Consider the following 9,676-nt stretch of genomic DNA (forward strand, 5'->3'; position numbering starts at 1 on the left):
TTCTGTCCTAAACCTTTGAACCTCCATTGACAAGCTACCGGCAATACAAGATACTCAGGATCTCCAGTCACTTCATATGGATCTCGACACAGATGTCCTGATTATAGGGGCGGGATTGTCGGGTCTCGGGCTCGCTGTCCAGCTAGTGCGCCAATACGGGCATAGGAACTTTGAGCTGATTGAAAAGACCGACCATATTGGGGGTACATGGCTAGCGAATTCATACCCTGGTTGTGGTGTGGATGTAAGATGCAGAAATCTCTCTCCTCTATCCCCCTCCATTATCTTGCATGTTTTCCCCCCCCCCCCCTCTCTTCTAATCAACTGGCTGGCAGGTGGCTGCGCATTATTACTCCTATTCATTCTGCTTGAACCCGAACTGGTCCCGGAAATATCCGTTGCAGCCCGAGATTCTGGATTACCTTAAGGGTGTGGCTGCCAAGTACGATATCGAAAAGCATGCCAGATTCCACTCCATCGTTAACTCGGCCCACTGGGAAGAGTCCTCGCGTACGTGGTTGGTAACCGTCACGGATTTGAAGGCTTCCAGGACGTACCATCGCCGGTGCAAAATTCTTGTTTCCGCCGTCGGCATCCTCTCCATGCCGAATGGGTGTGATATCAACGGAGTGTCATCGTTCAAGGGGCCACTATTCCATACGGCTCAATGGGACCACTCATTTGACTGGAAAGATAAGGACTTGGTGGTAATTGGTTGGTTTTCCTTCTTTTTTTTTTTCGTTCTTTTTTTCTTGCTACATGTATATTTATATGGTTGTATGTATCTAACGCGCAGAAGGAAACGGATGCAGTGCAACTCAGGTCGTCCCGACTCTCAGCGACGCTGACGACGAGGGCGCCAGAAAGATCACTCAGTTCGCTCGTCAGGCGCAATGGATCTTCCAGCGTCCCAACCCACCGTATTCGAGCCGGTTTCGGTGGACTATGAAGTGGGTTCCGCTGGCCATGCGTGCCTACCGGGCCGTACAGAATTACTACGCCGAGCTTGACTTTTTCAGCTTTCCCACCGAGAGCGGCGCCGGAATCCGCAAGATGTACGCGGACACACAAGGCGCGTATATCCGACAGGCTTCTCCCGCCAAGTATCATGACTTCCTCATCCCCAAGACCGAGGTCGGCTGCAAGCGTCGAGTGATGGACTCGGACTATCTGGAGTCTCTGCATCGGGACAACGTCGAGCTGGTGTATCAAGACCCCATCTGCGAGATTGTCGAGCACGGGGTGCTCACCAAGTCGGGTAGGTTCGTGCCTGCAGATGCCATTATCTTGGCCAATGGCTTTCAGGTTCAGAAACCCTTACTCTCCCTCAACCTATTTGGAGAAGGGGGCGTTAGTGTTGCCGAGCACGTAAGTAGACGGACCCTTAGCCCTTGCGCTGCTGCTGACAAGCTGGGTAACGTAAAAATAGTGGGATACGTTCAGTGATGGCTCGGCTTCGTCCTATTTCGGCACCTGTCTTTCCGGATTTCCTAATTTCTTCATCATGATGGGGCCCAACACGGCCAGCGGCCATGGCTGCGTGACGTACACTACTGAGTGTCAGATCAACTTTACTCTGCGTGCTATCAAGCCCGTCTTGAATGCCCTGAAAGCCCAGAGGTCTCGGCTACCCGTGATAGGGTGGAAGGCTGATACGGTAAAGGTGAAGCCGGATGCCGAACAAGCCGATATTGACGCCGTTCAAGAAATGGCCAAAGGTCTAGTCTGGTCGACAGGATGCACCTCGTGGGCTTTGGATGCGCAGTCGAAAAGAAACACCACCATGTACCCCGACTACCAGTACAAGTACTGGCTGAGGAGTATCTTCATTCCGTGGAACGACTTCGACTTTTCACCGCCAGTGTCCGGCTCTTCTCATCCCTTAGGAATCAGAAGTTTGTTGGCCGTCTCAGCGGTCATTGCTGCTGTGGCATCCGTTTATACCATATAGTTTATTGAGATAAGCTGCAGCTCCAGGGTATAATCAATGCAGGAATGATACTCCAAAGATTCATTTGGGTAAACTAGAATCAGGGTTAACTAGTTAAAAACTGTGCAGTAGTTATTACGCTATCTATGCCCTAGTTCAACCGACCACTGTGTTGCCCAAGAATTATAATCTCCGTACACTCACTCCCATCTCCTATGCAGAGCCAATGACATCAGACGCGATTTTCTCCGCCAATGCATCTGTGTATACGTCAGTTCAGAAACAAGATTCAGAGGGCTACTGTGAAAACTTACAGACGGTGCCCATCGGGTGTCCCGGTGGCAGAATTGGAAAAGCAGAGGCATCGACAACCCTAAGGCCCGAAACACCGTATACCCTGGCCTGCGAGTCCACAACAGCCATTGGGTCATCCGGCCGCCCCATTGAACAGGTGCACGCGGCATGAAAGATGGTCAGGAAACTCTCCTTAATAATCTGCTCAAGCTCGGCATCGGTGGAGGAGACGTTAGGACCGGGGAATGCTTCTTGGCCGTCGAGCAGGAACGGTCGGACGGCGGCGGTGTGGAAGAACTCGCGTGCACGCTTATATCCGGCCACGGCCACCTCAACGTCGATTCGGTTGGAGAAGTATCGCGGGTCAATGATGGGCCGCACGGCATTGTCGGCCGACGCGAGGGTGACACTGCCACGCGACTGTGGCATGCCCAGCGCCACGCCCATGGTCACGTAGTCGAAGCCGTCGTGCGGGTCACTGCCGCCGGACATGTTCTGGTAACCAAGATAACCGGCGATAGCCAGGTACTCGACCTCGGGCCAGTCGGCCGGATACCGGTCCAGGGTGCGGCGCGTCTCCGCGGACAGCGTGCTGTTGCGCAGGGGCTCCGGAAACTTCTCCCAGCCCAGCACGTCGTTGGATGGGTTGGTTAGCATGCCCGACGCATGTTCCTGGAACTGACGACTGGCTACGGCAGCAAAGGTGGCATTGCCCAGTGACGATGTCGTCTCGCCCTGGACCCGGTAGGATGGGCCAAAGTATATGTGGTCCTGCATGTTCTGACCCACGCCGGGCCGGTCCATAACGATGGGAATGCCCAGCTCTTTCAGATGCGCAGCTGGCCCCACACCCGACACCATTAGCAGCTGCGGCGAGGCAAACGCGCCCGCGGACACTATGACCTCTTTGGTGGCCGTCAGCACGTACTGAACGCCTTGGGTGTCAACGACGACTCCGGACGCTTTCTTTCTGTTGTTATTATTGCTGTTGTCCGGGCTGAAAATGATCTTCTTGGCCATGGTCAGCGGATACACGGCAAAGTTGGGGTAATCCAGCACACTGCGCAGAAAGGACGTCTCGGACGAGTCTCGGGTCATGGTCGTAGCGTTGATGGTGGACACAACGTATGACTGGCCGAGGAGAGTACCGCTCAGAAAGCCGTCGATGGGCTGGATTCCCAGGGCACGCAGGCCTTCGGTGGCCCACGACGCAAACGAAAACGCATAGTTGGAATAGGATATCGACAGCGGGCCCTGGCAGTCACCCATGACCGAGGCGTCATACGGTGGGCTGGAGTTGGCAAAGCGCAGCGCCGCGTTGGGCGGCGTGAAGCAGACGCTGCGCTCGAAGTATGGTAGCAGACGGTCAAACGTGTAGCTCTGATCGCCCACCAGGTCGGCCCATCGCTGATATGACGCGTTTGTGCCGCGCTGGTAGATCATGTAGTTTCTCGCCGACGAGCCACCTAGGCATTTTCCACGTGCATAGTGCATTTCAACATTGAGTGCGTGCTGGAATCTAGATTAGACCAAGCTAAACATGTGCGCGCGTGTTCACGTTCGTGCATACCTTTTGCGGACTAGTCACATATCCCCAGTCGATGAGGGGTTGCCAGTCATGCGGATCTTTGGAGATGTAGTTATTGTCTAGCCCTGGCACTTCGCTCTGATTCCCGTTGCCGATCTCGTAGAACGTGCCGGCCTCGACCACGGCGACACTACCACTTTGTCCTTCCGCCAGGCGCGCCGCTATGGTCAAACCGGCGTTGCCACCGCCCACAACAATGTAGTCAAACGTCGCATTTCTTCCGGGGATCCCAAACGATGATCCTATAGGGCGAATTGCCCCTGCTAGCGTGGCGAACCCGGCTAGAAAGGCACCCGCGGCCGCGAAACGAGAAGGCATTCTATTATAAAAAGACTGTTTGAGTGGTCTCTCTTCTCAAACTGCCCTACCTAATCGCCATTGCTGGCTTCTTTATACTGAGCCAACAGCTACGCCCAAATTGCGCCTGGGTTAAGGGTGGGGCGGCCATAATCACTAGGTCGAGCAGTGTGGATTGGCACCTCGTAAAGAGCTTCTACCATTTTCTTCTACCAGGCTCTTTTCCCTCGTTCAATTCTGCCCTAATAGTCTTAGGTCTGGCTTGGGCGTACCTGTGGGCTGACAGCCTATTCACTGCACCCCATTTCCTCTCAATAATTGCACCGGAACAACCGGCGTGCAGCCAAAAAGGGGATGTCCTGCTGCTTGCTAGTTGACTGCCCCAAAAGGAAATCATACATAGAGTCGTATTTCGAGACATTACAAAGGATTTTTCTTTTACCAAAGGTATCTGATCCTACCTTGACCCACTCCAAGAAGGATGATACTCTACCCGCTGGCCCGAATATAGAATTGGGGCCACAGCCCTGACATGTTTCCCGGGCCCTCTTCTGAAAGATAGTGTAAGAACTAGCCCCTAAGCCAGTCACATTAATTCAATCATAAAGGTGCCCGAACCAGGTTTCTTTTTTTACGTCTAGTACAATCTGGGCCTTATTTAACATACAGGCTAGTAATATCCTAATAACGTTAGTCAGGTACTAAGCAGCATGTACACTGCATGTCAATGCACATTATATACCTCAATTATTTCAGTCTTACTGCAGGTGTGTATACGTGTCATTTATAGTGGCTTAGAACGACCGTGGATTCCTTTGACAAATGCGAAACAGATTTAGCAAGGCAACATATTTACCTGCATATGCATGTAATGAGACTCAACAAATTGCACAGTACCGTCCTTGCAAAGGAGGCCTCAAGTATTGTGACTTGGCAGGAATAAAACAAAGCCATCTTCATCTAGTTCAACAGTCATCAGATATTTACTATTGCCTTGCATTGACACAAACTTTGTTACTCGTCACCTCGTTACCCAGTCACATACTCATCAAATCAGTATGACGGTCACAAAGCGTCAAGTAAGGAGCAAACCTTTCCGTCCATCGTATTAGAGCTGATATCCCCCGTCCGCTCGAACAGTCCCTGGTCCTTGACACGGCCCGCCAAGCTCTCAAGCAAGCTGAAAGGCTTGTCAGCTATCTTGAGCAAAACGGCCTGGAGGAGCCAAACTTCACTGCAAACTCCCCTCCTCATCCCGAGAACAGCGAATACGACGAAATCCGCATAAGCCTCTCTCAGGCAGCCCAGGACCTAACGCTCCTTGCCAACGGTCCTCTGCAGTGGATTCGCACTTTCTGCTGCTGTCACCATGATATGGCCGCCTGGCAGGTTGCCTTGCGCTTCCACTACTTTACCATTGTGCCGCTGGACAGGCCCATGTCAGTCAAGGATATGGCTGCCCAGGCACACATGGATGAAGATCGTCTGCGTCGGATCATGAAATTCCTCACCACTCAACGCTGTTTTCAGGAAGTGGCTGACGACCAGTTTGAGCACACGGCCCTGTCTGCCTTTATCGCAAGAAACAAGGACATTGAGCAATGCTTTGCTTTTGAGTAGTTTCTCCCCAATTCTTATCATGTCTTGTGAAAAAAAACTTAACCACGCGTCCCAGGGCCGATGAAATGTTCGAGGCATCTTCACTGACAGCTACGTCCATTGAAAAATCACCCTATACTTCCAATGCTGAAGATAGCGCTTTCAACCTCCGGTTTGGCACTTCCCCCTACAAGTGGTATGCGGAAAATCCAAAGCGCGGTGCACGGTTTGCCTCTGCAATGGCTGGTCTTGTCCAAAGTTTGTTATTTATCCTCCAGAACCCTTACCTTGGAAGAGACTGATTTGGTCGATTGATATTTAGTGAACAGAGATACCACAGAGCTGCGCAACCGATTCCCCTGGGCCAATCTTGCAAACAAGAAAGTGGTCGATGTGGGCGGAGGTAGTGGGCATATCTCTATTTACCTTGCAACTGTACGAGCAACCACACACACATTAGCTTGGTTCTGACGCTAATCTCCGTACCGATATAGGAATTTCCTGAACTGAGCTTTGTTGTGCAAGACGTCAATTCTATCATGCTTGAGCAGGGTCCCAGGAGAGTGGATTTCCCTCAAGTCCAGGATCGTGTCTCGTTTATGCAGTACAGCTTCTACGAACCACAGCCCATCACCGATGCCGGGATTTTCTTCCTCCGACAAGTCATTCACAATTACCCGGATGACGTCTGTGTTAAGATCTTCAAGTCTTTCGTTCCGGCTCTGGAGAAATGCGCCGCAGGCACCAACTTGCTCATTAACGACATGGTTCTGCCCCCGGCGAATACAGAACCCAAAATCGACGAGCATCACCTGCGACAGATTGACATCCACATGCTGAACGGATATGCAGCAAAGCAGCGAACACTTGATGAGTTCTCCCAGCTCCTGAAGGAAGCTGATCCGCGATTCGAGGTAAGTTTGCTTTTGCTAGTCAATTTAGGGCTTCGATTTTAGGCTAATGCTGTGCCATTTTTCAAAAGATTGTTAAGGTGCATGGCAAAGGCATCATGGGATTGATGGAAGTACAGCTCGGTGTGTAACAGGTCCAACAGAGGGTCATATTTGGATGAAGCCTGTCATAGGAACAAGTCTCATACGCGTTAAATTTCGCAATACAAACCTCGGGTATACGTTAATAGGTTACCCTTTGTACCGCACCATTTGGCCTTCAACTCTGACGGCTACGTACCTCGACAAGACATCTTGTTTGGGGCCACTTGTAGTCGAGCCTTGATGTAATTCCAGGAATCCCTTCTGAAGTCTAATTCAAAGTCCTTTTCCTTTACGGCGGCTTCGACGACCCACGATGATTACAACGACAGGATGGCATTGTATTTGCCAACAAGCGCCTGGGGTTGATCTGTGACGGTAAGTGCTGTGTAATGCAAATTCAGGTTAGGCAAATGGAGAAGATTATGTAGAGTGGAAAATAACAAGCGATGAGGTTAGAATGGCGGAGCAGGCCCACGGAGAGATCAAATTGCGTAACGAGACACCTTATAGGCCGAGCGTAGTACAGATAGCTTCATAGTCAGATTTAAAGGGCTTCTATAATGAAGAAAGAGCCTCGCATAGTCATAAGGTATAACTGTGGCCTGGACCACGGCGATGTTTGTGCTCCCAGGAGCGTCTACATGGCGTGGTAACTAATATTGGCTAGGACGACATTGGCGTTAGATAGAGCGGCATTCTCTGGTGGGAAGAAAAGGGAAGCGCATTAGACTGAGAGCTATGGAGGGAGTAAGGGGAGCGGAAATAGAAGAGAAGGGCGGAGAAAGGAAGCAAAGAAACAAGAAATTCTAGGGCCTGGCGAGCTGAAAGGTAGGAACTAAACTATTACAAATGTAGGGATAGATCATGTCACTAATGAGAGGTCTTGACACAATTACATAGTGGCTTCAACAGCAAGGTGCTCATAACCTATTAGAGATATGGAGAGTAGGACTACTGTAAAAATAGGAGTGCACTGGGAATCTCTGAATTACGCAAGGAGAAGAAGAGAAATATCTAGTGTGCTGAGACTAAATGTAATGGGAGTAAACATGAGATCGAGTGACCTCTAGCCAATATATATACATAATTTAGTAGCTTTATAAACGTCAAGAGCTTAGTTTTATATAAAGTTAGGTTTTACTAGGCCCCTAGCCCAGGTCCTAGGTTAGATCCAGGTTAGCCGACTTCGACCCAACCTAGGCTGGGTCCGGGTCCGGTTGGATATCTCGACCTGGACCCGAGTTATATGGGAGAGTAGTCCCGTCCCTAGGTCCTACAGGACGGGAAATCAGTCTTTTTGTCTGATGACGAAAGGAGGGTAACTTGCAAGTTCCAATCAACCTTCTTATGTTGAATAAGAACCTAGAGCGCATACTCAACCCATATATCGACTTACACAGTTCATATGATATAGCGCTCAGTCCACTTCCCGGCTGACACAGTTAGTCTGGTAACTGGGCCATTCACCTATATAGCATTGATGTATATTCCAACAAGTAAGGTCTAGTCACCTAGCTCTCCCTTTGAAATCGATGACCAATCCCACACCCGCCACAGCTCTTCATGCCCAGTGCAACTTGTCCATGCTTTCATAGTAGCTGGCATCCGTCTCTCCTTCTTCCCTTGGTTTTGTGAGTGCTTTTTCCAAATTATAGGTCACTAGCCAATCACCGGCGGGCTCATGCTCGGGCAGTTTGAGCTCCGGGTTGTGCCTGTTTATTCCCTTTGCAAACAGCACCCTGGCATAGGTGGGGTCGAACACGAATCTCGTCTCGCCGGTCACAGAGTTTTTCAATTCCGCTGTAGCTGAAATCTCGTCTATAGCGATGTACTCCTCCGGATTTGGTATAGTTGCCTTTTCGATTTGTTCCTTCACGTGCTTTGCAGTCTTAGAATCGAAGCGGGTGTCGATGAAGTATAACTTGTCTGGGCCGGCCGCTGCCACGTATGGAGTATCCGGCGCCACAACCTGGAGGCCATGTCCTGTTTTGATAACTGCTGGTACGTAGCTGCCCCTATATTCTTCTTGAAAAATTGGCGAGCCATCTCACGGTCGGAACGGATTCAGAAGCATGGTGAAACAGAGTAGGAGGAGCATTCTCGCACAGGGACAGGTTGATTATGCAGGCTGATCTCGTGATTGGTTAATTTCGTGGTTGGCTGAGCCTCGTGTATATTGGCTGATTTAGAGACTTTTGGGTTTCAGATTTAGGATAATAAAAAGGGACAGAGCAGCGATTGCAGACTTGATGAACTATCTAACAGGATAGTCTAGAGGAACGTGTGTGTACAACGTCTCAACTTTCGCCGTTACGGGCTTATTAGTTATTAGGGCTTGGAATGATGGTGCCTTTTGTAGTCGTTCGGCGACTGAATCATTTTCTTTTAAAAAAGACCGGGCTAGGCAATTCTGGTTTGAAAATTGAGGAAAAGGGACTTTCACTATTCGTTGCTTCCAATCAGCGCATCGGAAGGCGTCGATTTGACCTCTGTGGTTTATCATATCATATCTGTAGCCAATAGCTTAGCGCTCGATAATTAATTACACCGGAGCACCGTAGGGCTTAGGAGAGTGTAACGGAAACTGGGAGTCTGGACCTAATTCTGGACAAGGACGATTTTAAATGGCGCGTTTGCCAAAAAGACCACTAACGCCAACCAGCATGGTTCACACCCCAGAGTTTCCACTTTATAGTTACCTGCCACCACCACACAACCCACTTTTCTCCAAGATGTCTAGATCATCCGGTTTATATGGATTATCTCCATTACACAGAGAGGTTAATAGTAAAGCCTCCTTCTACAAATTTTATAGAATCCATTGGATACTAACAATGCCCTTACGAGTTCGGGATTGGCCTAGCCCTCATCCGTAGGTGGCGGACAATTTTTGTATGTGGTGGTCCGTGAGTATGTGTAGAAGCGACCTGGGCCCAACGGTCCGGGGCTAAGGGATTGAAGATCCGTGACTAT

General features: G+C 50.2%; 4 protein-coding genes across 4 annotated transcripts; 2 read left to right on the plus strand and 2 right to left on the minus strand.

Moving 5' to 3' along the window:
* Nucleotides 1-76: 76 nt before the first annotated feature.
* Nucleotides 77-1,951, plus strand: N7537_009437 (flavin-containing monooxygenase; the record flags this gene model as incomplete). The annotated part of the gene is made up of 4 exons (XM_056900491.1): nt 77-244; nt 336-714; nt 800-1,368; nt 1,430-1,951. 4 exons carry the CDS (start codon nt 77-79, stop codon nt 1,949-1,951), a joined length of 1,638 nt encoding a protein of 545 aa, XP_056749159.1.
* Nucleotides 1,952-2,143: 192 nt separating this feature from the next.
* N7537_009438 (GMC family oxidoreductase) lies at nt 2,144-4,130 on the minus strand (the record flags this gene model as incomplete). Its single annotated transcript, XM_056900492.1, has 3 exons — nt 2,144-2,190; nt 2,245-3,736; nt 3,795-4,130. 3 exons carry the CDS (start codon nt 4,128-4,130, stop codon nt 2,144-2,146), a joined length of 1,875 nt encoding a protein of 624 aa, XP_056749160.1.
* A 1,037-nt stretch (nt 4,131-5,167) lies between these two features.
* N7537_009439 (O-methyltransferase) lies at nt 5,168-6,750 on the plus strand (the record flags this gene model as incomplete). Its single annotated transcript, XM_056900493.1, has 6 exons — nt 5,168-5,188; nt 5,250-5,725; nt 5,785-5,966; nt 6,031-6,143; nt 6,203-6,622; nt 6,691-6,750. The coding sequence occupies 6 exons, from the start codon at nt 5,168-5,170 to the stop codon at nt 6,748-6,750; spliced, it is 1,272 nt and encodes a 423-aa protein (XP_056749161.1).
* Nucleotides 6,751-8,264: 1,514 nt separating this feature from the next.
* On the minus strand, nt 8,265-8,777 carry N7537_009440 (uncharacterized protein; the record flags this gene model as incomplete). Its single annotated transcript, XM_056900494.1, has 2 exons — nt 8,265-8,718; nt 8,755-8,777. The coding sequence occupies 2 exons, from the start codon at nt 8,775-8,777 to the stop codon at nt 8,265-8,267; spliced, it is 477 nt and encodes a 158-aa protein (XP_056749162.1).
* Nucleotides 8,778-9,676: the final 899 nt, after the last annotated feature.

The sequence above is a fragment of the Penicillium hordei genome, assembly GCF_028827395.1.
Source record: "Penicillium hordei strain IBT 12815 chromosome Unknown utg000005l_segment0_segment0, whole genome shotgun sequence".
Taxonomy (NCBI): domain Eukaryota; kingdom Fungi; phylum Ascomycota; class Eurotiomycetes; order Eurotiales; family Aspergillaceae; genus Penicillium; species Penicillium hordei.